Source organism: Phragmites australis, chromosome 13 (assembly GCF_958298935.1).
Source record: "Phragmites australis chromosome 13, lpPhrAust1.1, whole genome shotgun sequence".
Taxonomy (NCBI): domain Eukaryota; kingdom Viridiplantae; phylum Streptophyta; class Magnoliopsida; order Poales; family Poaceae; genus Phragmites; species Phragmites australis.
Window position 1 is genome coordinate 25882929 of NC_084933.1, and position 23146 is coordinate 25906074.

At 45.1% G+C, this 23146-nt stretch overlaps 1 protein-coding gene and 1 long non-coding RNA gene across 10 annotated transcripts; one reads left to right on the top strand and one right to left on the bottom strand.

The window, feature by feature from the left end:
• The first annotated feature begins 1346 nt into the window (after window positions 1-1346).
• LOC133888885 (SPX domain-containing membrane protein OsI_17046-like) lies at window positions 1347-18016 on the top strand. Of its 9 annotated transcripts, none has more exons than XM_062329269.1 (13): window positions 1347-1571; window positions 1727-1875; window positions 4046-4135; window positions 6947-7027; window positions 7322-7442; window positions 14469-14780; window positions 14889-14993; window positions 15143-15597; window positions 15977-16278; window positions 16403-16572; window positions 16939-17129; window positions 17380-17513; window positions 17614-18016. In XM_062329269.1, the coding sequence occupies exons 4-13, from the start codon at window positions 6975-6977 to the stop codon at window positions 17850-17852; spliced, it is 2082 nt and encodes a 693-aa protein (XP_062185253.1). In that variant the 5' UTR covers window positions 1347-1571; window positions 1727-1875; window positions 4046-4135; window positions 6947-6974; the 3' UTR covers window positions 17853-18016. The 9 variants fall into 9 exon arrangements, with proteins under 9 accessions (XP_062185253.1, XP_062185250.1, XP_062185252.1 ...); XM_062329266.1 differs by lacking the exon at window positions 4046-4135 and adding an exon at window positions 6080-6318; XM_062329268.1 differs by lacking the exon at window positions 4046-4135 and having other exon boundaries at window positions 1347-1655.
• A 3454-nt stretch (window positions 18017-21470) lies between these two features.
• LOC133889088 (uncharacterized) lies at window positions 21471-22862 on the bottom strand. The gene is made up of 3 exons (XR_009903860.1): window positions 22618-22862; window positions 21806-21845; window positions 21471-21708 (listed from the first exon to the last, which is right to left on the bottom strand). It is a non-coding gene; the product is annotated as an uncharacterized LOC133889088 (long non-coding RNA).
• Window positions 22863-23146: the final 284 nt, after the last annotated feature.

Genomic DNA, 23146 nt, shown 5'->3' on the forward strand with positions numbered 1-23146 from the left:
AACAATGATGTGGTTGTCATTAATCACCGAAACACTTACCACTTGTTTAGGGGCCTATATGCTACATGTGTTCAAGAGCATAACACATCGGAACATCCGATGTTTATGATTTCTGCATGATGTACTTTCATTTGAGGATTTTTGTTTTAAGCTAACCTGGAGATGGTTTTAGAGTGGGAGGAACATATTTGCTTTTTTCATGGTGTGTAGGTGATGGATGCATGTGCTTGAATTCCTCTCCTTCTAATCTCTCTCTGTTGGTTCTCTTATAAGTTTGAAAGTTTTTTTTTATTATGATTTTTATTTTTCTTTTGACCAGTAGTTTTATCACCTTTGTGAAGTAATTTTTCTTGTTGCTAAAGGCATATACGTTCATATGCTCATGTATTTGAGAGGATCTTAAATCCTCTTGCCTTTAGATCATCAACTTCGAGAGTTGCTTCTTTTAGTCACTATCTTTTTACTTTGTTCTTCATCAAGTTTCAAACTTTTGTGTATAAAGACACATAGAAAGGTCTTAAATAGAATCTATGTTTCATATTTTATCTATAGAGTCATATTATTTTGAAACTTTTTTCTCGTTTTGTCTCTCTAAAATTTACGATCCGTTATATGTTTTAAAGAGCGTCGAGTGAAAAATATATATCATATATTTTATAAAAAATCAGTAAGATGTCTATTGATCCATCTCTAAGCGACTATCTCGATCCTACATTTCCTGAAGATCCTAGTCCACACGCGATTTTTTTACCCATGTATTAGTACTATGGTTAATTGTATCAGTACTCATCAGTAGAGAAGGTTGCAGGCCCATCATATACCTGGACGCAAGCAAAAACAAAGGCCGGACGTGGACGTCGTTAGCCTAGTTAAACGACAATATCATGTCGTTGAGCTGAATGTGTATCGAGTGGACCAGAGACGACGAGCCATGCTAGCACTTCATCCCTTGCACGGCGGATTGCTTTGAGATTGTATCTGGCAAAAGGACGGCGCGTCGTGTTTCTCGTGTCTCGTGTTTGTTTACGAGATCGACTGGTTGCTGCATCTACGCCAAGACATAACCAGCTGGGTCCTCGATTTGCTGGTCTGCGATGCAAGTTATTTTGGCACGTACTACGGCTAAGCCAGGCCAGGCTACCACGAAACGGTCCCTGGATATCGTTGAGCTCACATGCCCCGGACTCCTGACGCGAAATATTGCATTCACGGAGCACGAGGGCGAAGACGGGTAAACGCTGGCCACTGACGCTCGCAATCCAGAATGACGTGGTCCGGGTCGAAATCTTCCACGTCCGCGACCGTTACACGCGAGCACAAGGCCACCGCAGCCGCGAGTGCCGTCTCAGCCACAGCAGTTCGGAGCAGCCCGTCTGTCCCTTCTTCCTCCCTCTCCTCCCCACGCGCGCGCTCTATAAATTCCACTCCCCACTTCCGCCCGCAGCCTCCTGTCTTGCCCGGCGGCACACGAGGTAGCAGCAGCGCCATGGCACCCTTCTGACCGGCCGCTGCTGACTGCTGTGCTGCACATCTGTCCTTCCCGTACCGGCGGTACCGCGTTGTACATGTGTGTGAGTAATCCTCTGACCTCCGCGCGTGCCACCTGCCCGCCCACGCACATGACATGGTTTGCATCTTGCTTACATGGGTGATGGGTGGGTTTCTTTCCCGGTTTCTTGGGTCCTCTTCTCCGGCAACTTCTTAATCTGTGCGTATTCCCCTGCAGGAAGCCAGAAGCTGCAGGTTTCCCGGTTCGTAGGTTTGGTGGCTCCGTACATGCGCGCTTGAGTTTGCTGATGTTCATCTAATTTACTGCGGGGAGAAGTAGCTATCTGCTGAGAGAAGGCAAAGGGGGAGAAATTGAAAGGTCACTGGGTACGTTGAGTTACTTGATTCCTTCTCTAATTTCGCCTTGCTGCTTGCTGCTCATGCCGTGCTCCCTTTTGGTGCGTTTTCGCTCTTCTCAGTATGATGTGATCATTTTTTTCCAAAAGGATAGCAAAAGTAGTATAAATTTTTTACAGAAGAAGAGAATTGATCTAGTTTATAAGAAAAATCGGGTTTGAAAGTCTCACAACTGCGTGGTTTTAAAGGAAACCAACAAACAACCCTAAGATAACAATACGATATCAACTCGAGATAGACGCCAACACTAGAAAACACAATGAGACAAACATACAAGTTCAACCCAACTTAACTCGCATGCTAACCAAACAAGCGACAGACTTCCTCATAACTCGGTCAGCGGAGTCTTGCTCCCGTGCCACCACAACTCAACCAGCGGAGCCTCGCTCCGACTCCGCTACAACACAACCCGGTTGGTGGAGCTATGCTCCCACGTCGCACCTCTCTATCACACAAGTTGGCAGCGCATCACTTTGGAGGAGCTCGCATTGGAACAAAACGCTATTGAGAAGCGTCAAAACCATTGAAGATCCACCGCGAAACGAAGACGTAGGGATAGATCTTACAGAAGAAGGCGGCAATCCAAAGAGCAGACAGAGCCAAATCCAAACACGACCACGCCACCACAAAGTCGACTGCCACCATGGCGCGAGAAACTGCATCTCCATAGCGACGCCTCCAAAGAGGACGCGAGGTCGAGTCGCCGCTGTCGCCTATACGGTTGCCCAAACTAGGGTTTTACCCAAAGACTCCAGTGGAGGGGAGCGGGGAGATGCCATGACAACGCCTCCAAGGAGGAGAACAACGTCGGAGGGTGTCGCCATCGTCGATGCCGGTTAAAGACCAGGCAAAGCTTTTGCCAACGGTTCCCGCCTTTCACCCCTCGTGCACAACCCATCCGCACAAGGCCAAAGACCATAGCAGCAGCAACAACAATACCACCCTACAATTGTGTCGTCCCTCAGACATACCAGCGACACGAAGCTCCCCACGGGCCCAACCTCAGAAGAGGAGGCTGGGCAAGGGGAGGAGCAGTGCAAACACCTCCTTGCAACCGCACCATCCCACAACCATCCCAGCATCATGAAGCTTCCCACGGGCCTAAACTGTAGAAGAGGAGGAGATCGAGCAAGGGAAGGAGCAACGCAAAAGCCAAGAGCCGATCACACAGGCGAGCAGCACCACGACGGCAACAAACACACGGGAAGCCCATGATGGCAAGGGAAGCTGGACGGCCGTGGCGCCCGGCAGCACGACGCCCAGCAACGCCAACAACGGGAAACGCACGTGGAGCCTATCATGCGATAGCCAGCACAGCAGCAGCAGTAAGCGGGAGGCCTAGACGACAAACAACGCACTTGTCAATCACGGCATCATCGCGCACAATGAGCGGCGGAACGACGAGCACGTGGCCTTAGGGCTGGCCATGCTGTAGCTCGAGGAGCTCGGCTCGAGGCAGGCCCTGGTGAAGCACCACCAACCCGCCATGCTGCACCAGCAGGCGCACACCGTCGCAGCGTCCACCACCTAGGCAACAACAGCATGGGCAGCAAGCCAGAACACCACCAGGTAGGGGTGGTCCACCACCACCAGATCCGGACACAGAGCCAATGGATCTGGTCGGGACGCACCTGGATCCAGCGAGCCACCGGCAGATCTGGCTGGGAACAGCCAAAAAACACAGGGGGAGGGGGGGGGGAAGAAAGGGAAGAGAGAGGAGGGAAGCACAGATGGCACAGGGAGAAACCGGCCACCGCCACCGCCCGGCTGCCGAGCGGGGAGCGGTGCTACGAGCTTAGACAGCGTGGCACGTTCACCCTAGAGTAGAGGGTCACTTGCCAAATGAAGATCCATACTGATGTGATCATCTTATCCGCCATGCGACGGCGACGAGATTTTCAGAGAAATGTCCGGCGTGGGCGAGCTCTAAACCGGCGCTCTCGTATATGAATGTTGCTTCTGATTGGCCCTTCTGATAAGTGAGAGGCAAAAAAGTACTACTGTTTTGGAAAGATTCGATGGAAAGGTGTGTTTCGAGCGCTTGTTCTGCATGCCTTCCTATTTTCTTTTGTTTCGAGCGTTTGTTCCTCATGGTTTGCTTCCCACTTTCCATGATGTTGAACCTTTTTTCTTGTCCCAGCGAATTTGCAAGGTCCTAATATAAAGAGCAAGAGAACACATCTTACCTTTTCAACTCCAGAACAACCAATCATTCAGGACGAATGAGCAAGTGAGATAACTCTTTGTTTCTAAAAGACAAGTTGAATTAGAACTCTAGCTATCCCTAGTGATGATTCCGTATCCTAAATGAGCTTCTCCGGTGAATGGCCATGATTATGTTGCCACGTCACATGCTGGCTCTGTGTCATTTTGCTACCTGGCTTATCGACTTGGACATTATTGCTCACACCTGGCGACCAGTCAATTTTTGCAGATGTTGATCCATCTACATTTTTAATCTTTTGCCAGAGCTGTTAATATTATCTCTGATTTGATCTGTAGCCACTTCTTACGTAGAGTTTTGTCCTACTGTCCTTTGTCATTTACTGTACGCAATGGCCACATATATTTAGCACGTTTGATATTCTGCTGTAAATAAACATTAGGAAAATTACAAAAAATAAAAAAATAAAAACGCTGACTCATTACTTGTTTGATTTCCTCTACTATATCAAACTTACACAACTTACAGGTAGCTATTTCCAATTTTCCCATAAATGCGTTGCCTTAGACTACATACATCTTGAAATGATTACGTGGGCGGCCAAATCACCATTGATTCTTGTGCACGCAGAGGTCCAGCCGTCTGATTTAGACAACAGACCGGTTCCACAGGTTCGTCTACCCTGCCCCCAACGCTTGAGCACCGAGTAATACTTGGGTTCATTAGTATTTATGGTTTTAATCCGTGTGGCTCGAATGTTATCATGTGATGAGTAAAGATGAAAGTTTTGCTAAAGAGTTTGCTTGGGAGAAAAAAGATTTTACTGAGTTGGTTGGGCAACCCTAAATGGGAATCCCTGAATGTTATAGCCGTTCTATTGACTGACTGAAACGTTTCTCAATAGTGTACTTAATCGGTACAATCCTAACGCGTGTGCACTACTTTTGGAGGAATGAAATGTGTTGATTGGTAGATGGGATTTTTTTATTGATTCTCTAGATAGATTTTACGGTGCTTGGAAGTTATGATAGTCGTCCATTTAGACTAATTAAAGGGTTAAGAACGGAGAAGTACCTGTTGAAAGATATTTAAGTTGTGGATCGGTACCAAAAATTATGGATCAGGTCCGAAGTTGAAGAATAAGTCATAGAGTAGATTAGCAATTTTGTTACTAAGATCTAATTAGGCAGAGGGGTAGTTTAGTAAAAGCTCATTCATGGGCATCAACGAGGTGTGCATCCTCGACGACACCCTCCGCAACACCCTGCCGTCCCCCCGTCGGCGGCGACGGTGTAAATCTGCAAGAACTCGAGCAGGAACGTGACGTCGACGAGCATCATCCACGCCAGCGTCTCGCCGCTGAAGTCGAGGTACCGGTTGTAGTATGCGCGGACCTTGCGCTCGAGGCGCGCAAACTGCTCGACGAGGGCGTCGAGCTTAAAGCCAGCGCAGAGCCGCTTCTGCGCACGCCGCGCCACGACGAGCTTGTAGCGCTCCATCTCGTACAGCTCGGGCTGCCAGTGGTGGTACGGGCCGAGCGCGATGAGTTGAGGCATGTAGGCCTCCGGCTTGTGCACCTGCAACTGATTGGGAACGTTGAACATGGATATTGGGATGCCGTTGTCGTCGACGCTGTCCTCCTGGAGGGATTGCCGGATCTGGACCACCCACCTGACCTCATCGAACACTAGCGGCATCACATGCCGGCTTGCGGCCTGGTGATCGGAGGCGGCCATTGCTACCACTAATGCCTAGCTAGCTCATGCGTTCTGCCTCTCACCGCCACTCACTAAGTCACTATAATTTATACGAGAGATGCTGGTCGTTGCGTTGTCTACTTGCCTGTTAACCAGATCAATGGCGGTAATATATCAGACGATTAGTCAATTCAATTTTTCAAAATAGAATGGACAAAGTAAAGTTGGTGGCAGTGGTCCTTTCGGTTGGAAATGCTGAGACTTCATGTCGATCATATCTCGCCTTCATTTTTCACACGTTTTCCTTCTGCAGGGAGACAATCAGAGCTGCAGATGCCGATCAGATTACGGGAGTACAATTAGATCAAAGATCAATTACTAAATTGCCCATATTTACATTTATTCAAGTTCCTAACCTACCCTCGTAGAAATCAGTAGTGATCACAATCCGGAGGTGGAGGAACCGGAGGTTCCCCCAAGCATCGTAACAAACCTCGATTCTCTAAACCAAACACGCTGTTAGTTCCTCTTCTGTTCTCCTTGAGATCTACTGTAAGATACTCATTGATCATGATTTAGACTTTGAGATTGTGATTTTTTTAATAAAAAAATCTTTATTATTTCTTATCATTATAACAAGGAGATACAACAGCATAAAAGTTTACTTCTAGTCTATGCACCACCATGATACATACAACCCGAAATAAGTATGAACATCACAAACAAAATAAAAAACATGGAATTGTGATTTATGAATAAAAAAACATAAAAAAACATGGGATTGTGATTTATGAATAGAAAAACATGGGACATGGATGGTGTGTGATCAGCAACCATTTATTTGGATTTAATTTGACTACGTACGCTGAACCGTGCGAGCACATACTGAATGATTGGCTAAACCTTAGTTTTGCATCGTTATCTTTCCTTGTGTTGTACTGCAAGGCAACCACTAGTTTGATAGAAGCAAATAAGTCGACTTACCGATCAAACAAATACAAAACGGTAGCTTTCAACAAGTCTGTTTTCCAACAAAAAGAAAAGAAAAGAAAAGGAAGCCTGCTTATGTAATAGCATTATATCGTTTTTTTTAAGGAGAAAAGGACTTACACTAAAATAGTAGCAAAAATCATATAGCTCTATTCATTTTCTAACATTTCATCTAACAATCTATATTCAGTTTCCGTATCAGATAGTGAAACGGCAGGATGGTTAACTTTGGAAAGAAGTTGATGCAAAATCAAGTAGAAGAATGGAAAGGGTATGGCTTTACTCTTGGTCCTTCTAAAATGATATGTTCCTTTTATATTTTTAGGACAAAGGTTTTATATTTTCATTTTTGCAGGACTAGAATATATTAATACATCAAACTAGTTTTTGGTGTCCCTCATATTTTCATCTGGTTCAATCTTTTAAATGAAACAAAATGTAGCACTTATCCAATGGCAAGGTTGCTCCACAATTATGAACTCAATGCTCACTAATGCAAGCTAGTTTCTCTGTGTCTCACAGTTTAGCGGAAATCATATGAGTTTTTTGGTCTTGCTATTGACAGGTACTATATCAATTACAAATTGATGAAGAAAATGTTAAAGCAATATGTTCAACAGACCCAACTTGGTGGGAAAGATTGTGAACAAGTTCTTAAAGAGTTCTCAAGAATTCTTGATGACCAGGTATGTTGGGGAAAATACCTCAGCCCATGAATACTCTGACGATGTACGACGGCATACTATTATGACTATAATTTCTAAATTAGTATAGTGCAAGTAAAAGTAATAATAGGTCAAAAATAGCTCTATATATATGGTTATAACATAATCTCAGAGGCAGGATGTTAATTTTTCTTGCCCTATCTCCCTATAAAATAAGCCCCCAAGGGGCAGATAGGGGGTGGATTTTTTTCATCACTCCACTTCTTCTCCAAGCTTGAGCCACTTCAGTAGATTGGCTTTCGCCGCACCTTGCTCCTGGAAGATTTTTTCTTCCACCAACAGATTTCATAGGGATCTTTGAGCAAATCACTAAATCAAAAAGGTAGGGAGGGGACTGAGGGCATGCGATGTGCAACCACCTATGGCAACCACATTGCGAGCACACTGTGCTGCACATACGATGACAATGGGGCCCATTGCTCATCCTCGCCATCCCTGTCGGTGGGCATGAGGGGGTGGCCAGCCGTGTAGCGTGGGGCCAACTTGGGCAAACGACCTCAAGGACCACTCCCACGTTTGTGGGATCGTCGGTGTCTAGACCGTCGTAGCGTGGGTGGGTTTGCCATGGCTACCATTCGCGCCATCGATGTGCCCGAATCTGCTATCATTTAGATCACCACCGCCATTTTGTTCAACATCTTCATCGAAGCCCCTGCCACGCTGTACGCTTACGTGTATGGGCTCTAGTTCCGCACCTAGACCGTTGCTGCATGGCCCGTAGGGCGCTCACGAAGTTCGTGTTCAAGCCCAGGCTAGTCCCGGACCCCGGGGGTTCACGAAGTTGCAGATAAGTGTGTTGCCCCTGTGTAACCAAATAGATAATTAGCATGAAGATGCTCATCGGTAAAAGTTGCTCGCATTAAATTCATACATTGGTGCCTGTGTTTAGATATGCACGTTGTTGCTAGCCACACAGCTAGTGCTAAAAAGGGGGACACGACTTGTCAGTCCATGAACACTCTAAGCTGTGTGGGAGTGCCACGCTAGCTGCCAGCTACCGCTAGGTCTAGTCTTAGTGTTGAAAGAATCAGTGACGTCCTAAGAAGGGAGTAAATTAGGATATTTAAAACTATTCGGCTTCAAAAACTTCACAAGATAAATATATATCGATTTCTATCTAAATGCGATCTAGGTTCATCTAGTGTATCTACTCTACCATTAAAAAGGATTGCAACTTATAGCCAACCTTAGTAAACTACTCTAGGAAGTTAAGCAAGCAAGGGTAGATTGCAAGTATGTAAATACGGAAACGTAAAAAAAAGTAGAGAGACAAGATATTTTTATCTCATGATATCGATAGCATAAATGTCACCTTTACTCCATGTTGCAGCAACCACCTAGGTTATAGCTCACAGACGGCATCCGGTCACGACCCTTGAACCACCTAGGTCTCAAGTAGGTTGAGCCACCAAGCCACTAAGACAATACCTCACTACAAGCCTCTCTTCTGGTCACTTGCCGTTGTCTTCACTTCGAAGCTTGATCCACCAAGGCAAGTGTCTTCGTGTCCCTGTATAAGCGTCTTGCCACCACTTCACATTAAGTTGGAGGGTCAACAAGCATGAGCCACCAAGGCTCACGGTGCCGGTGTGTAGGATCGAGAGTGGCAACAAGAGGAGGGTAAATAGAGGACTCAACAAATTTCTTGTGAAATAGATGACCTTCACCTATTTGATCATCCAGCACACCTCTAAAAGAGAATCGTAACAAAGCATAACACAAACACGCAGCGAAAAATCTTCACCCAACACAGAAGTTCCAGAGGTTCTGGAGAATTGTCCGGAGAGTCCGGAGAATGCAGAGATTCTGAAGTTGGGTCCAGAGATTCCGAATTTTGTAGAACAACAAACAAAAAATTAAAAACCAAACTTGAAGATCCAATAAGAAGTGAGTCTCATAGTCGGAATAGAGCACAATATGTCTCAGCAAATCAATCCATGACTCAACCCCACAGAAATCTCAGATCTTGAGAAGAATCACCGAAAGATCAAAGATGGTCACTAGGTGAAGATGCTCCCCAGGTTGATGATCTAGATGTAAGGAAACTCAAGACCCTCTCGTATACATGAGTATATGAGATTTATGCATCTAGCAACAAGAAGAACAACCCCACAAGATGAAAAGATCGTGTCTCAAAGGCAAAAACGAAAATCAACGTGAAAAAGGAAAAACTTGCAATGAAAGCAAGTGCCTAGAAGGAGATGACCACGAGCATATGCAAGAGAAACATCTTCATTAAGCACAGAGATCAGCCCTATTTTCGGTAGTTTACAATGATTTCTCTTACAAAAACTCTAACCTATTACAAAGGCTAAGCCTACCCTCTCCTCTCCTCCAAAACCTATCTCTAGGCACTCAAATGACTGGCTCAATAGGATTTACATAGCTCTATCACTCTATTTATAGCCCTAGGGAGGCTTCTTGGTGGCCAAGTTTCCTTGTTACAAAGTGCCCCTCCTACCTACCACCCTCCAGTGTTCTCTCACTACCACCGAGGGTATTTTTGTCTGTTTTTAGCTCCAACCATTGAATGGCCATAACTTCTCCATGACTTAGCTTTGCCTCAATCTTTGCGATGGTGCCACATGGTCCTTCAGCTCTTCCACGGTTCTGAGGCCAAACCGTGAAACCCTAGCATGCTCTTCCACTAGTCGCTACTTGCTGCTTCGCAAGTGAGCGCTCCGATGTCAACGCGTGTTCTTCGTCTTGCGATCTTGAACACCGGCAAGTCTCTCCCGTTCTCGATGCCTCGGGCTGCCTTGTCACTTGCACCAGTATCCCCTTTGTTTGACTTTGTCAACACGCCGCCTTCATCATCCTTCATCCCGTGCCTTGCTCGACCTCCATATGTACTGCTATAATCATCATTGACTCCATCTGGCCTCCTCGATCATCCGACACCAAGCTCCCCGCTTAACCCTGATCATCCTATCGTCGACCACCAAGTTGCATCCATCACCTGCACACCATGAGACAAGCAAACACATATCTCCAACTCAAACTCCAATTAGTCCATAATCAAAATGCTCAATTGAAACCTCAAATCAATTCAAAGCACTTCCCAAAAAGTTCTAATACATAGAAGAAGATCAGAGGTGAAAATACTATTCATCATTGCTGAAAATACTATTCAAGTGCGGACTCTCAACAAAAATATTCAGACACTCCACAAAAGTGCAGACTCTCTGCAAAAATATGCGGACACTCCGCAAATCCTAGGCAATCGGAAACTCGACAAACCAAATCAAAAACCTTATCAATCACTCATCATATATAAACTAAGTCACATTTCAACTTGGTTTCTCACGGCGAATCACCATGACTCCAAGGTGTCGGTGTACCACTTGGTACAATATAGGATATGTCGAGGGTTAATCCCTGATAGTGATTTCGGAGTATGTTGAACAGTGGGTGTGTGAATGGCGTTTCGGGAACACAGGGAGTTGATGAGTTGTGCGTGTGATGAACTCTAAGACGCAAGGAGTTATACAGGTTCGGGCCTCCCGGAGGATAATAACCCTATATCCTGTGTATTATGTTTATAGAGGATTTGAGTGGGTTACAAAGGATGTTCTAGCTGGTTGTCAGGCTTCTTTCTTCTTTTTTTTATAAACGTAGTCCTCATCCCTTTATATAGGAGGGAGAGGATAAATTACACGTCGGTCCAAACAGAGGACTCCTGCTCATCCTAATATCTAACCCAAGCCATCATTACAGAGGACAAAGCGTGCCCACTTGCCCTGCGGGTTTGATACATCCCCTCGTCGTGCGTCAGAGATCTTTGGCTGTCACGCCGTCTAGTCCAGGTGCTCTGACTGCCGCTTGTATATGGAGTTATCAACTTGCCCGATCGGCCTGCTGACACTGTTCCATCCTTTGTGCGGCGCTGTGCTGGTCTGCACTGCCTCACCCCATAGCATTTAATGCCACAGGATGGGACAATACCATTCTGCGCCGTCCATGACTTTGTTCGTAGGGGAAGGCGCCTGGGGAAGGGAAAAACAATTGAGTAGATATCAATAAATGCGATCGGATAATTTGTCAGGTCCGACCCTACAACCAGTGGGGCTGGTCGCGGGTTCAGGTGAGGTCCCAATGAGGCTGGTCGCGTAAGACTCCATACACTGACAGGATCACTCCTTAATCCCTTCTCTAGACAACAACACCTAGCAGCAACTCTCTCTACACCTATTAGCACTAATCACTCCTTAATCTTGTACTTAATTATCTTGGATGATCACTTTTCACACTTTGGTGGCTTGGATGTGTTCTCAAGTGTCTATGAGCTTATCTGGACTCTAGCACACTCGATGGCCGAGTGAAGGGGTATTTATAATCTCAAACTTGTGCACTAACCATTGCTCCAACGGTCACAAAATATTGTGAACTTTGGATGATCTGGCATTAACAACAATACAAACACTAGATCATCTAGTGTGTACAGCAGTAGCAATTAGTCGTTAGAACTCCACTCAAACTCATTTTTTCTTAACGTCGGATGTTCCGGTGATATCCTTTTCTAAACACTGGACCATCCGATGTGTGGTCCACCCTCGTAGCCTACCAATGCCAACTGTCACTAGCTGTTAATCCTTCGGTGATTCCTCCAATGCCATCACTGGATCATCCTCGTCGGGTCGAGGCGTGGTTAGTACGGGAGGGAAGGAGAGGTACCTTTTTAGCTCTTCAAATGTTGCCTTTGCCTCTGGCATCCACTGGAAGTGGTCGTTCTTCTTCAGGAGCTTGAAGAGTGGTAGTTCCTTCTCCCTTAGCCCCGAAGCCGGCCCTCGTGGTGGGAGACACCTGAAACATAGGTGCTGCCATTAGGGAATTTTAGCGTCATTTTTCGTTGTGCTTCCTTCTTCCAAGTTGCAGTAGAAGCTAGCCCTCGAACCGCCATAGCCATCGGACGAAGAGGAGCTAGGGGACTCCATGGTCTTCCTTTTCACTGCCTTGGTCTCCTCCTCCTCCTCTTCCTTCTCCTCCTCCTCCTCGATCTCCTTCTTGAGGAGGTCCCAGTCAGTTTCCCCCTCGTCATTTGAGGAAATATCGATGACTTCAACCAAGGAGCCCACTCGGGTTAGAGAAGAGGATGGGGCGTTTGGCGATGGTGGGAGCACGACGGTTGAAATTGGCTCTAGCTATGGAACCACCTCCAGCCCTAGGCTCAGGCCCATTGGATCGTCCGCCCCTAGTAGCATTACGACCAATAGAATTGACACCAGCGCCAGAGGTGACCTGACCGGATCACTCGCGTATAGAGTGGGAGAAGATGCCGTGATTAACGAGGGAGGATTTCTCTCTCTTGCTCAACAATAGATGGCTCGCGAGGTAAACCTCTGTTTATAAAGCTCTGCCAGTCATAGGCATATGCCTCAAGAAGGAAACGGGGTCGTCGCAATGCTAGTTCCGTGACTTGTCTGATTACTACTCGGGGGCATGTGGCAACACCCCAGTTTTCCCCGTAATGTTTCCAAGTTCCACTCGATGTCTTGGTTTTTTGCACACATGTCTCATCGCATTTAATGTTTGAAATCCTTTCGGTGCGTGTGAGGGCAGCTGACGCAGAACCCCAGGAGAACATGCACATTTCCTCATCAGATGCACTATCGTTACCTTGCGTCATCATGTACTTACACCAAAAAAAGAGGAGAAATATCTCACCGCCACATAAAATCTCCACTGTGATGATTCAAATTTTGAAAGACTTGCCATCAGAGAACCTGCTCGAACCGCTTCACCGCCTCTTGGCTCTGACATCGACTCCACCTCCGGTGGAGACGTTGACTCCACCTCCGGCAACCACTCTGGACCGCGTCACCCCTGTTGAGCCTTGCCACCATCACACACGACAACTACCGAGGGGGTCGTGGCGCCACACTGCCCCTCAGCTCCCCTGTCGACTTTGCTTCAAGTCACAATCGCGGGGCTCTAGACCACACTGTCTTCGTTGCTCTGGAGTCATTGACTACATCTCTAGCCACCACTACAGAGTTCTATATCACACCATCAACGTTGAGCCTCGTCTCCACCGCTCGCGGCAATCGCTGAGGGGGTCGCGGCACAACACTGCACCTCAGCTCCACCATCGACTTCGTCTCCAGCCACTGTCACAGGGCTCTGGACAACATTGTCTCTGTTGATCCTCGCCGTCCCTCGGCTCCTTCGTCGACTCCGCCTCTAGCCACCACCAAGGGGCTCTGGACCACACTATCTCCGTCGAGCCCCGCTGCCCCTCGGCTCCTCCATTGACATGACCTCTGGCCCTCGCCACGGCCCACAGGGCTCTGCACCGTGTCACCCCCGTCGAGCCTCGTCGCCGCCGCTTGTGGCTACCACTCGGAGGGTCTACACGAACGGAAATTTGTTTGGGATATCTTGACTCTAAGGCGGACTGGAGGTAGTTCTCTGTTCATTCGCTTGCCCCTCAGGACCTTGGAGCCAGCGGATGAGAGGGTACTGTTGGGGAAAATGCCTCAGCCCATGGATACCCCGATGATGTACGACGGCATACTATGTTGACTATAATTCTCAAATTAGTATAGCGTAAGTAAAAGTAACAACGTGTCAAAAATAATCTCATATATATATGATTGTAACATAATCTCATAGGCATGATGGTAATTTTCCCTGTCACATCTTCCTATAAAATGAGCCTCCAAGGGGTAGGTAGGGGAATGGATTTTTTCATTACTCAAGGTATTCTCTTCCTCTCTATTTCTTCTTCAAGTTTCAGCTGCTCCGGTAGGTTGGCTCTCACCGCAACTTATTCGTGGAAGACTTTTTCTTCCACCAACAAGGCATACAAAGAAAACCTTCTCTTGAAGTGATAAAAAGAAGTTTTGAACATCATTTTTATTTTTTCTGCAGTCACTTGTACTTTGCCAGGGACCAGAACAGTGGCACACGGCAAACTTAAGTGTCTTGGAGAAATGGCGTAATTTTTCTTGTTTGTGAGCTAAAATTCACATGCATGCTTTGTTCCAGATTGAAAGGATCGTGCTCTTTCTGCTACAACAACAAGGCCACCTTGCTAGTAGGATTGAGGAATTGGGAGAGCGACGCGCTGCTCTTCTGGAACAGTATCATATGTCACAAGTTGCCCAGCTACGTGATGCATATAGAGAAATTGGGCTTGATCTTATAAAGCTTCTCCGCTTTGTTGACATGAATGCTACTGGTATACGCAAGATACTAAAGAAATTTGATAAGCGGTTTGGCTATAAGTTTACAGATTATTATGTCACCACTCGCGCAAACCATCCTTATTCTCAGCTTCAGCAAGTATTTAAGCAAGTGGTAATTTTCTCGCATTTTGCATTTTTAGGAGCCATGCTGTTGTTCTTTCTTGATGCGGCAGCTAATTCAGCACTGCCTCTTACTTATCATGCACTCCTACCAACGCAGGGAATCGTAGCTGTTGTAGGTGCATTATCACGAAACCTTGAATATCTGCAACATCATCAAGGAAGCTTTGGATCCATCTACGATCATCCGTCAGTTACCTTGAAGGTATCATATCTTTACTATTCCGTTCTCTTCAATTCAAAACTCTTTCTGATAAGTTTGTAAAAGGAAGGTACTTTCTGACCTCCGAACTGGATGACTTATTTTGCCGCATGAACTAAGAGTGTGATGTGACTCTTTTTTATGATATTCAGGACCCTATTATAGACCAAGTGAACCATGCAGTCCAGAAACTTACACATGCCACGAATTTTATGCAATTCTTGGGACAACACTCGCTTATAGTCCAGGAAGATGCACAAAGCGGATCGGAGGATCTTGTTGATGATCAGAGCTACCATTTCATGTCTCTGCTGCTTAACCTAGTGAGCACGTTTATTTATATGGTGAACACATATATCATTGTGCCGACTGCAGATGACTATGCAGTAAGCCTTGGGGCAGCCGCAACGGTTTGTGGTATAATTATTGGATCAATGGCAGTAGCTCAAGTGTTCTCCTCAGTCTATTTCAGTGCATGGTCAAATAAGTCATACTTCAGGCCTCTTGTATTCAGTAGTATCATGTTGTTTTTCGGAAACCTGCTATATGCATTGGCATATGATCTGAATTCACTAATAGTTCTCCTGATTGGACGGCTACTATGCGGGTATGCAATTTTTTTATCTTCCATTCACTCCTCTGTGTTACTTCATTTATGTCTCGGCTTTGTAAGCTAGCATGAAAAATTTTATTTTGATCTTACTGATGGGTGTGAAGTACTAGCATGGTAAATGCAGCTTGTGGGTTGAGGATCTGTGAGCTGAGGGCATATTTGAGAGTATATATATATGTCGCTACATACAAAACCAAATGGAAACTGTTTAGCTTAGTAGCATTAGAAGTAACTTCCTTCCATTTTCTTTTTGGAACTTAACTAGTTATCCCTACCTCCCAGCGTGCTAGTGTGATAATTTGTTAATACATTTTAAGGCTCCAGACTTTCTGAAGGTGCTTCTGTGATCGAACTGGCGACATGCAATGTGCAGGTTAGGCTCTGCAAGAGCAGTGAACCGTCGCTATATCAGTGATTGTGTGCCTCTCAAAATCAGGCTACAAGCCTCTGCTGGATTCGTTAGTGCTAGCGCTCTTGGCATGGCATGTGGTCCTGCTCTTGCTGGTTTTCTCCAGACAAAATTCAAGATATACTGGCTCACTTTTAATCAGAGCACATTGCCTGGATGGGTCATGTCCATTGCTTGGCTTATTTACTTGCTGTGGCTATGTCTTACATTCAAGGAGCCGGAACACTTCACTGAATCTGCAGTCAATAATCAGCCGTCAGAATCTGGTAAAGTCTCAACCCATGAAATGGTTTGCTAGTGGCAATATGTTTTGTGTACGCTGCCACTGGTGCTACTTTTACCATCATCAGCAACAATTCTGACCTGAAGTTTATTTCTTTATGAAATTAGGTCACCAAGGAAGTGCTAACTTGGAGGAAGGTTTAGCTCAACCATTGCTTCTAGGCACAGAAGGAAGACAGGACGAGATCTCAGAGGATAATGAAGTAGACTCGGAAAACTCTCATGAACCAGCAACATCAATTGCTTCAGCATACAGATTGTTGACTCCTTCTGTGAAGGTAAGCTTCACTTTTGTCTTGCTCTGAGCATGCCGGGAAAAAAAGTGCACAGCCTAAACATGTTTCTTTTATAAAGAAAGTTAGGTAAATGAATATAAAGAAATGATATCTTAGTAATGATAATGGTAAATAGATTCCAGTTACTAGAAGATACATCTGCATAACACACAAGCAAACATGCACTGTATTACTATTACACGCTATGTCAAGTGAACTGAGCCCAGATGAAAAGCTTGCATGTGTTTACCATTCATTTCTTTGGACCGTTGCATGCTCAGTTGCCCTTAACTTATTTTCAATTTATTTGTTGGACCTAGCACCTTCTGTACATGTCTTTCCATATCTTTACAAGAGGTTATTTCTCAGGCCCAGCTATTGATATACTTCATGCTCAAGTACGCTATGGAAATTTTACTATCTGAATCAAGCGTTGTCACCACATACTACTTCAGCTGGTCAACGAGTGATGTGGCTATCTTTCTAGCGATTCTTGGATTAACGGTTCTTCCATTAAATGCCATTGTTGGTAGCTACATTACAAATTTATTTGAGGACAGGTAAGCTTTTTGCTCTTGACAAAACATACTACAGGAAATTCCATCTTCTCTAGACATTGTTTTTTTCTCTCTTTATTGAGATATGCTATGCATATAGATCGGCAACTGTTCTGTTTTGATTTTGGATTTAAAACTTACTCTGCTGATCACAGTATTTGCATATAATCAAGAGATCAATTGCAAAATCATTTCAGTTTCAAAACACTAGACCGTAATGAACAGCTGCTGATGTGGTCCTTCCCATTTGCAGGCAAATTTTGTTGGCATCTGAAGTCATGGTTCTTATCGGTATAATCATGAGCTTTCGTTTCACCCCTCACTACTCCATTCCTCAATACGTCGTTTCAGCTCTCATCACATTTGTATTTGCTGAGGTGCTGGAAGGTATGTATTTCGTGCTTATGCAAATATCTCAAAGCATTAAGCACAGATCATATACTGTTGCTAATAACCGCCATGGAATTTCTGACGTCGAGAAATGCAGGGGTGAATCTATCCTTGCTATCAAGAGTAATGTCGTCGAGGCTTTCCCGAGGAACTTATAACGGCGGACTCCTCTCCACAGAGGCCGGGACGCTGGCCCGTGTAATTGCAGACGCGACGATTACCGCAGCAGGTTATCTAGGCACGGACCTCCTCCTCAACGTCACCCTGCTGCCACCTCTTGTGATCTGCATAGTCTCCATCGCTGCAACACTCTACACCTACAACTCCCTCTACTGAAGAAGCTGTTTCTCTGTATCTGTACAGCCCTATTCCCTGCAAAAGTTTTTCATGCCCACATTGGGCTGCATCGCTTGTTAAAGCATTTGTGATTTGTGGTCCTCGATCAACAATGTAAATGTCCATTTGTTAAATCTACATATACCATGGACCGTATCGCTGTATTGTATTGTATTATTATGCATTGAACATCCGTAAATTTAAATTCATTGTGGACAACATCGTGTCGGAAATACAAGATGGGCCTGAAGATGTCCACCTTGTTTGAAGACATGATTCCAACCCGTCTGAAGAGGCCGGACACGCAACATCAAGAACTTCTCTGTAAAATCATGCATACTCATCCCCGTGCCAGCTTCTGGAGAAGCACTAACCCCGAAGCAAACTGTGTGTTAGAGATATCCGCCACCGAAATTTGAACATAGTTAATAGCCCGGTTCGTAGAGCGGAAGAGGGATCCAAAGTCAACATCGTAATAAAATCACCACTTTTGCCGTCTGGTGTACCACCGGTTGTTGATGTCCTTCGTCGGAAACGTATCGTTGTACTCCAACCGTAGCTGGAAGTTCACACTGCCAAAGCTGAGGACCTTTTTCTCTCTGTCCTCCGTCCATATCTTCGGTTGATAACTCTCCCTTCGCATCTCTCTGCCCGCATGGTCCACTAGAAGACGGCTAAGTGGGCAATAGCGTTGATCGACACAACAGATGCGGGAGCTCCACCGTCATGATGCTCGGCAGGTAATCGCTCCTGTTTGCATCTTTGGCATTTCTGTATATGCACCGTTGATATTTAATCAGTTCGTTTTTTAGCAATTTTTAGACATGCCCTAGTGGTACTGATTCTGTCTCGAAGATGGCACTTTTAGGTCGAATCCAACCAATCTTCCCATGAATGATTATGTCTCTAACTTGACAAGTTTTTTTTTTTTTTTTGAACGGTTAACTTGACAGGTATATGGGCGTCAAAAACCAAAATGAGAGATTGGAAGCTGAAGGATTAGGGAAGAGAAAACTGTAATTCTCTTAAACAAGTTAGTGGGCACATTAAGTATTCGTGTTGCAGTATGTAGTGCTTGGTTGATTCAATATGGATATTCTCATAATAATATGTTGCACATATAGTTGGGAAGTGTCTCGTGTATGGTCCTATGTACTACTATCTCTATGAAAATTGCATGTACACCTTCATGAGGTGAAGTCACTAGTTTTAGTATGTGGTCAAATATTGTACTTATCATCATTTTTCAGGGGAAAAAGTAAATCACCAGCAGTGAGTGTCTTGTGCCTAGTGCCAATTGCCAAAGAATCGTCTCGAAACGGGAGAGAGAATCCTGTAGTGGGGTGGGAACTCTAGAGGGACATAAATGGATCAAAAAGGGAAAGGGAGATGTTGGATGCCAAGAGGATATCCATGGTTTAAAACCCTTCGAAAATCTAGCAAGCATGTGCTTCCTGCTAAGCTAGTCCCCTATAAATCCTTGCGATGCGGCTGAGAGGAGAGAGCAACACGGTCGAGAAAAGAATGAGGAAAGAACCGGCTGTTCAAGTGATAAGGAGTGGAATGCCTAAGCTGTCCAGTTTCAGGGCTTCTCTTTCTTGGCAGGGAGAGTATGCGAAGCTGTAACTCTCTTCTACTCAGCCCTCTGCCAAAGAAGAGTTGCCCTGTAACAGGACCCAGCTTAAGGTTCAGTTCTTCAGGATTGTAAAGGACAGTTTTGACAATTTCAAGCTTTCCGCTGCACTGCTAACTGAGTGTCGTTCCGAAGCTGATGCGAGGTTCGCATGCTTTGTATTACTGGCTTTACCTGTTTGTGTTCAAGCAGCTGAAGGAAATTGGTTCTTTTGTGTGCTTTCCTGTGTGGTTTGCTCTTTGCTGAATGTCAGGACACTAGATCCTTCGGGTTTACTCTTATTATGCAAAAAAAAGTTTTTCCTATATGGATGAACCAGATGTTGTAATTTTCAGAAATTTTAATGTGATGAAAAATTTTTGTGGGCCGAAACCCTGCAGTAGGCTGGGCCTTCTCACCTTAGGCTGGCCCAGGCCCGCGGTCACTTGGCTTTAGTGGTGTCGGCTGCTAGGGTTAGGTAAAAGAGCTCTAGATGAGGATGAGGCTTAGGGGCTCCTGCGTCTGGCGATGGGCGGCGGCGGCAAAACGGCTAGGTCCGAGTCTTGCAAGGGCTCTAGGCAGACTGGTCCCTCTGCTAGCCGCCGGATCTGCCAGGGACTGCTAGATGTGAGGAGAGGGGCGCACACGATTCAGGGGATGAATCCCTCAGCCTCGACGTGCGCGTGGGTGAGCCTTCCTTTATTGACTCCCTCTGCTCTCCTCTTGGTAACTGCAGATTGAATCACAATTTCTCTTTTTTCCTTCTCGGGTTGCACCGGCAAGTTTGTGCCCGAGATCTCCTCGTGCTTGGTCGGTGTGCTTGCTACCATGAAGGAAAAGCTGGTGGTGTCCGGAGTTGCACAACCGAGGCTCGCCCACACGTGCTGTCACAGTGTGGTAGGGTATTGTATCTCCGTCTTCCTTCTCCCTGGCAGCAACGACGGGCGATAGGATTTATGAGACTACGACCTTCGAGTCGTGTCTTGCCTCTATTGTCAGCTCCTTTTGTCAATTCTCTCTATGAGTTTTTACCTTCTTTTGTCCTGAACAGTATGGCTAGTTGCGTATGTATGCTCTATGATGATGAAATTCATTGAAATTGGGTGTGTAGTGTAAGTACAATGGTTAGAGTCTGAGTAATTCTCTGATTATCTTGTTGATCGAGGAGGTTGTGCTAGTTGTGTTACTGCCTGTATACCGAGTTCCAAGTCTCTTTTGTTCCCTGTATACACAACTTGTTATCTTGTTTCCTGGTTACAGTGCTGCTGTTATTAGGTGGAGCTATAGAATTTGATGGTCTATTCTCTATTTCAATCTCAGTTTGCATAGCTTTACTTCTTACTGTGATTCTGAACTATTAAGTAGCACTGTCCAGATAACTAGTTAGGTTTCAGAGATTTTTTTGTTAGATTCTGTTATTATGTGTGATCTTAGCTACATGCCCAGTTTTGATGTATATTGTGATCAGCTAGGGAGCGGAACTCTGTAGTTCTAGAGCCAGCTGTACAGAATCCTTTGAGAGCAAACATTAATTCTTCAACTTGTTGTTCAGTACTATTATATACATGATGAATGATCTCTTTGTTTATGTACTGGTAGCTTATTCTTGCAAGCTCATGTATATCATTTATGATTTGTACTACTCTTGTTATACTATTTATGGAATATGGGTATTCATAATCTTATTATCGCACATATTACAACACCAGGGCCATCAGCAGCTCTGTGTGTCATCTAATTTCACTGGGGATGTAAGAAAACACAAATTAGTCAAACCTAGGGATTCCTGCTGGCCTGATTTTTTGTTGGTACATTTGGTATGTACAATCAGGAATGCTGTATAGAACAAGTAGTTCTAGGCCTATTACCGTATTACGGAAATTCACTCACGGTACTTCCACATTAGCCATACAATTTCGGCAGGAATGCTACCAATTAAAGTTTTTACCCCTGCAACTCTTGCAGTGATAATGCACAAATACTTAGAATGGAATAATAATTTTTTTTTAGATTAGAATGGAAGAATAGTAAGGAGGTGAGATCTTGACCATCCTTCAACTATCATAATTAACAATACCCACCTCCAAAAGTCCAAATACCAGGACTTAAAAGACAGTTAGAAAAAAAAAGGATCCACAATCAACAATACCTTCAATTGCTTCCCTTGGAGTCTTGAAGCCAAGCAAGACCAATGCTCTTCCAGAATCGGTCAATCGGTTGCCCCCCTGGCCAGCTTTCTTGGTGCTGATATCAAAGAGAGGTTTTGTTAAATAATTTTTTATCATAAATGCATATTTCTCATAGGGAAAGGAAAGCATGAAAGGAGAAGCAAAGCCCTTACCTCACGGAAACTTTGGCTGCTTGATGAAAGCCTTCTCAATCTGAAAAATGGGAGCATATGCAGAAACATTAGACACAATATCTTAGCTAGAAACTACATAAACTGATAATAAATAAACCGATCTTGCAAACGATCTATAACTAATGCAGTAAAAAGATCCACACAAACCATACAAAATCGCACCGTCACCGATGCATGGCTACCATTACTGCACTGTGGATTTAGTAAACAGAACAGGCGTAATCACCACTGAATGCAACGGCGGATCTTGACTTAAAACACTTCTTGCATACAGATGAAGTGCAGCAAACAAAACTCGATATATCTCATGTCTCGTGAAACATACCACGACCCAGTGATCAGAATATACTGCGAGTCTGCGATTATCGTGTCTTGACGAAAACTAAGACGAGGCACCCAACATTAACAAAGTGATAAGTGATATCGGTAAGTACAGTACACAAATAAATCACACCCAATCCCCCATCAGGAAAACAAATCACACCTAATCCAATACCAACCACATAATCTCATCAAACTCTAATATACACAACAGACGAATCCGCAACGGTCAAGGGCCCTCATCAAGGAGGTGCAGCACTAGGTACCACCAATACACGATCCTTTGAGATGTATCAAGCTGCAAATCTCCACTCGTTGCCATTCCACGTCAACCCACGCAAACTCAGTGGCGACAGAATGACTGCAGCAACTCAGGAAACTTCTCCGCGGACATGGCATGGCGCCTGAACACAAGCAGAAAGCACAGTTGCATGGGACCAGACCATATCAGGGACAGGAGGCGCTCCTACCTAGCCACGCGCAGTTGGCGAGGATGGACGAGGACGATGTTGGAGAAGACAGCGGAAAACTACGGCGCTGGAGCAGAGGAAGAAGAGGTTGGAAAGGGTGGTGGAATCGCCATAGGGGCGGGCGCCGGCCATGGAGGCGGCATGAAGACGGCGGGCCGGCGACTGGGGCGCCGTCGCTGTCGCCGGGGCGGACGTGGGACTGGAGTACTGGACCCAGTTTTGGAGGCTGACGCGTGGGTCCGCTTTTCTTAGCCCAACGGATAATATCGGCCACACCGCGGCAAGTTTAAAAATAAGCATGTCACCTTCCCACGAATGACATGTTAAAAAAAATATACAACATTCCATTACTCTTAAAATTCAGAATACTACATAAATAGTCATGAAAATTCTAAAAAAGACTTATAGTCATGAAAAACACTTCTCATTGTATAAGTGATTTTCTGAGATGAAAATTTTGTGAAGCTAGACGATAAAATCCTCTACGCTATAATTTTTTTAGAATTTTTATGACTATATACATAGTATT

What these genes read in the sequence shown, in the direction of transcription:
- LOC133888885 (XM_062329268.1), top strand. Translation starts at nt 6,975, where the DNA reads ATGGTTAACTTTGGAAAGAAGTTGATGCAAAATCAAGTAGAAGAATGG. An exon ending in CAAGTAGAAGAATGGAAAGG is followed by an intron (nt 7,028 to 7,321) that starts GTATGGCTTTAC and finishes TGCTATTGACAG; the next exon opens with GTACTATATCAATTACAAAT. An exon ending in TAATCAGCCGTCAGAATCTG is followed by an intron (nt 16,279 to 16,402) that starts GTAAAGTCTCAA and finishes TTATGAAATTAG; the next exon opens with GTCACCAAGGAAGTGCTAAC.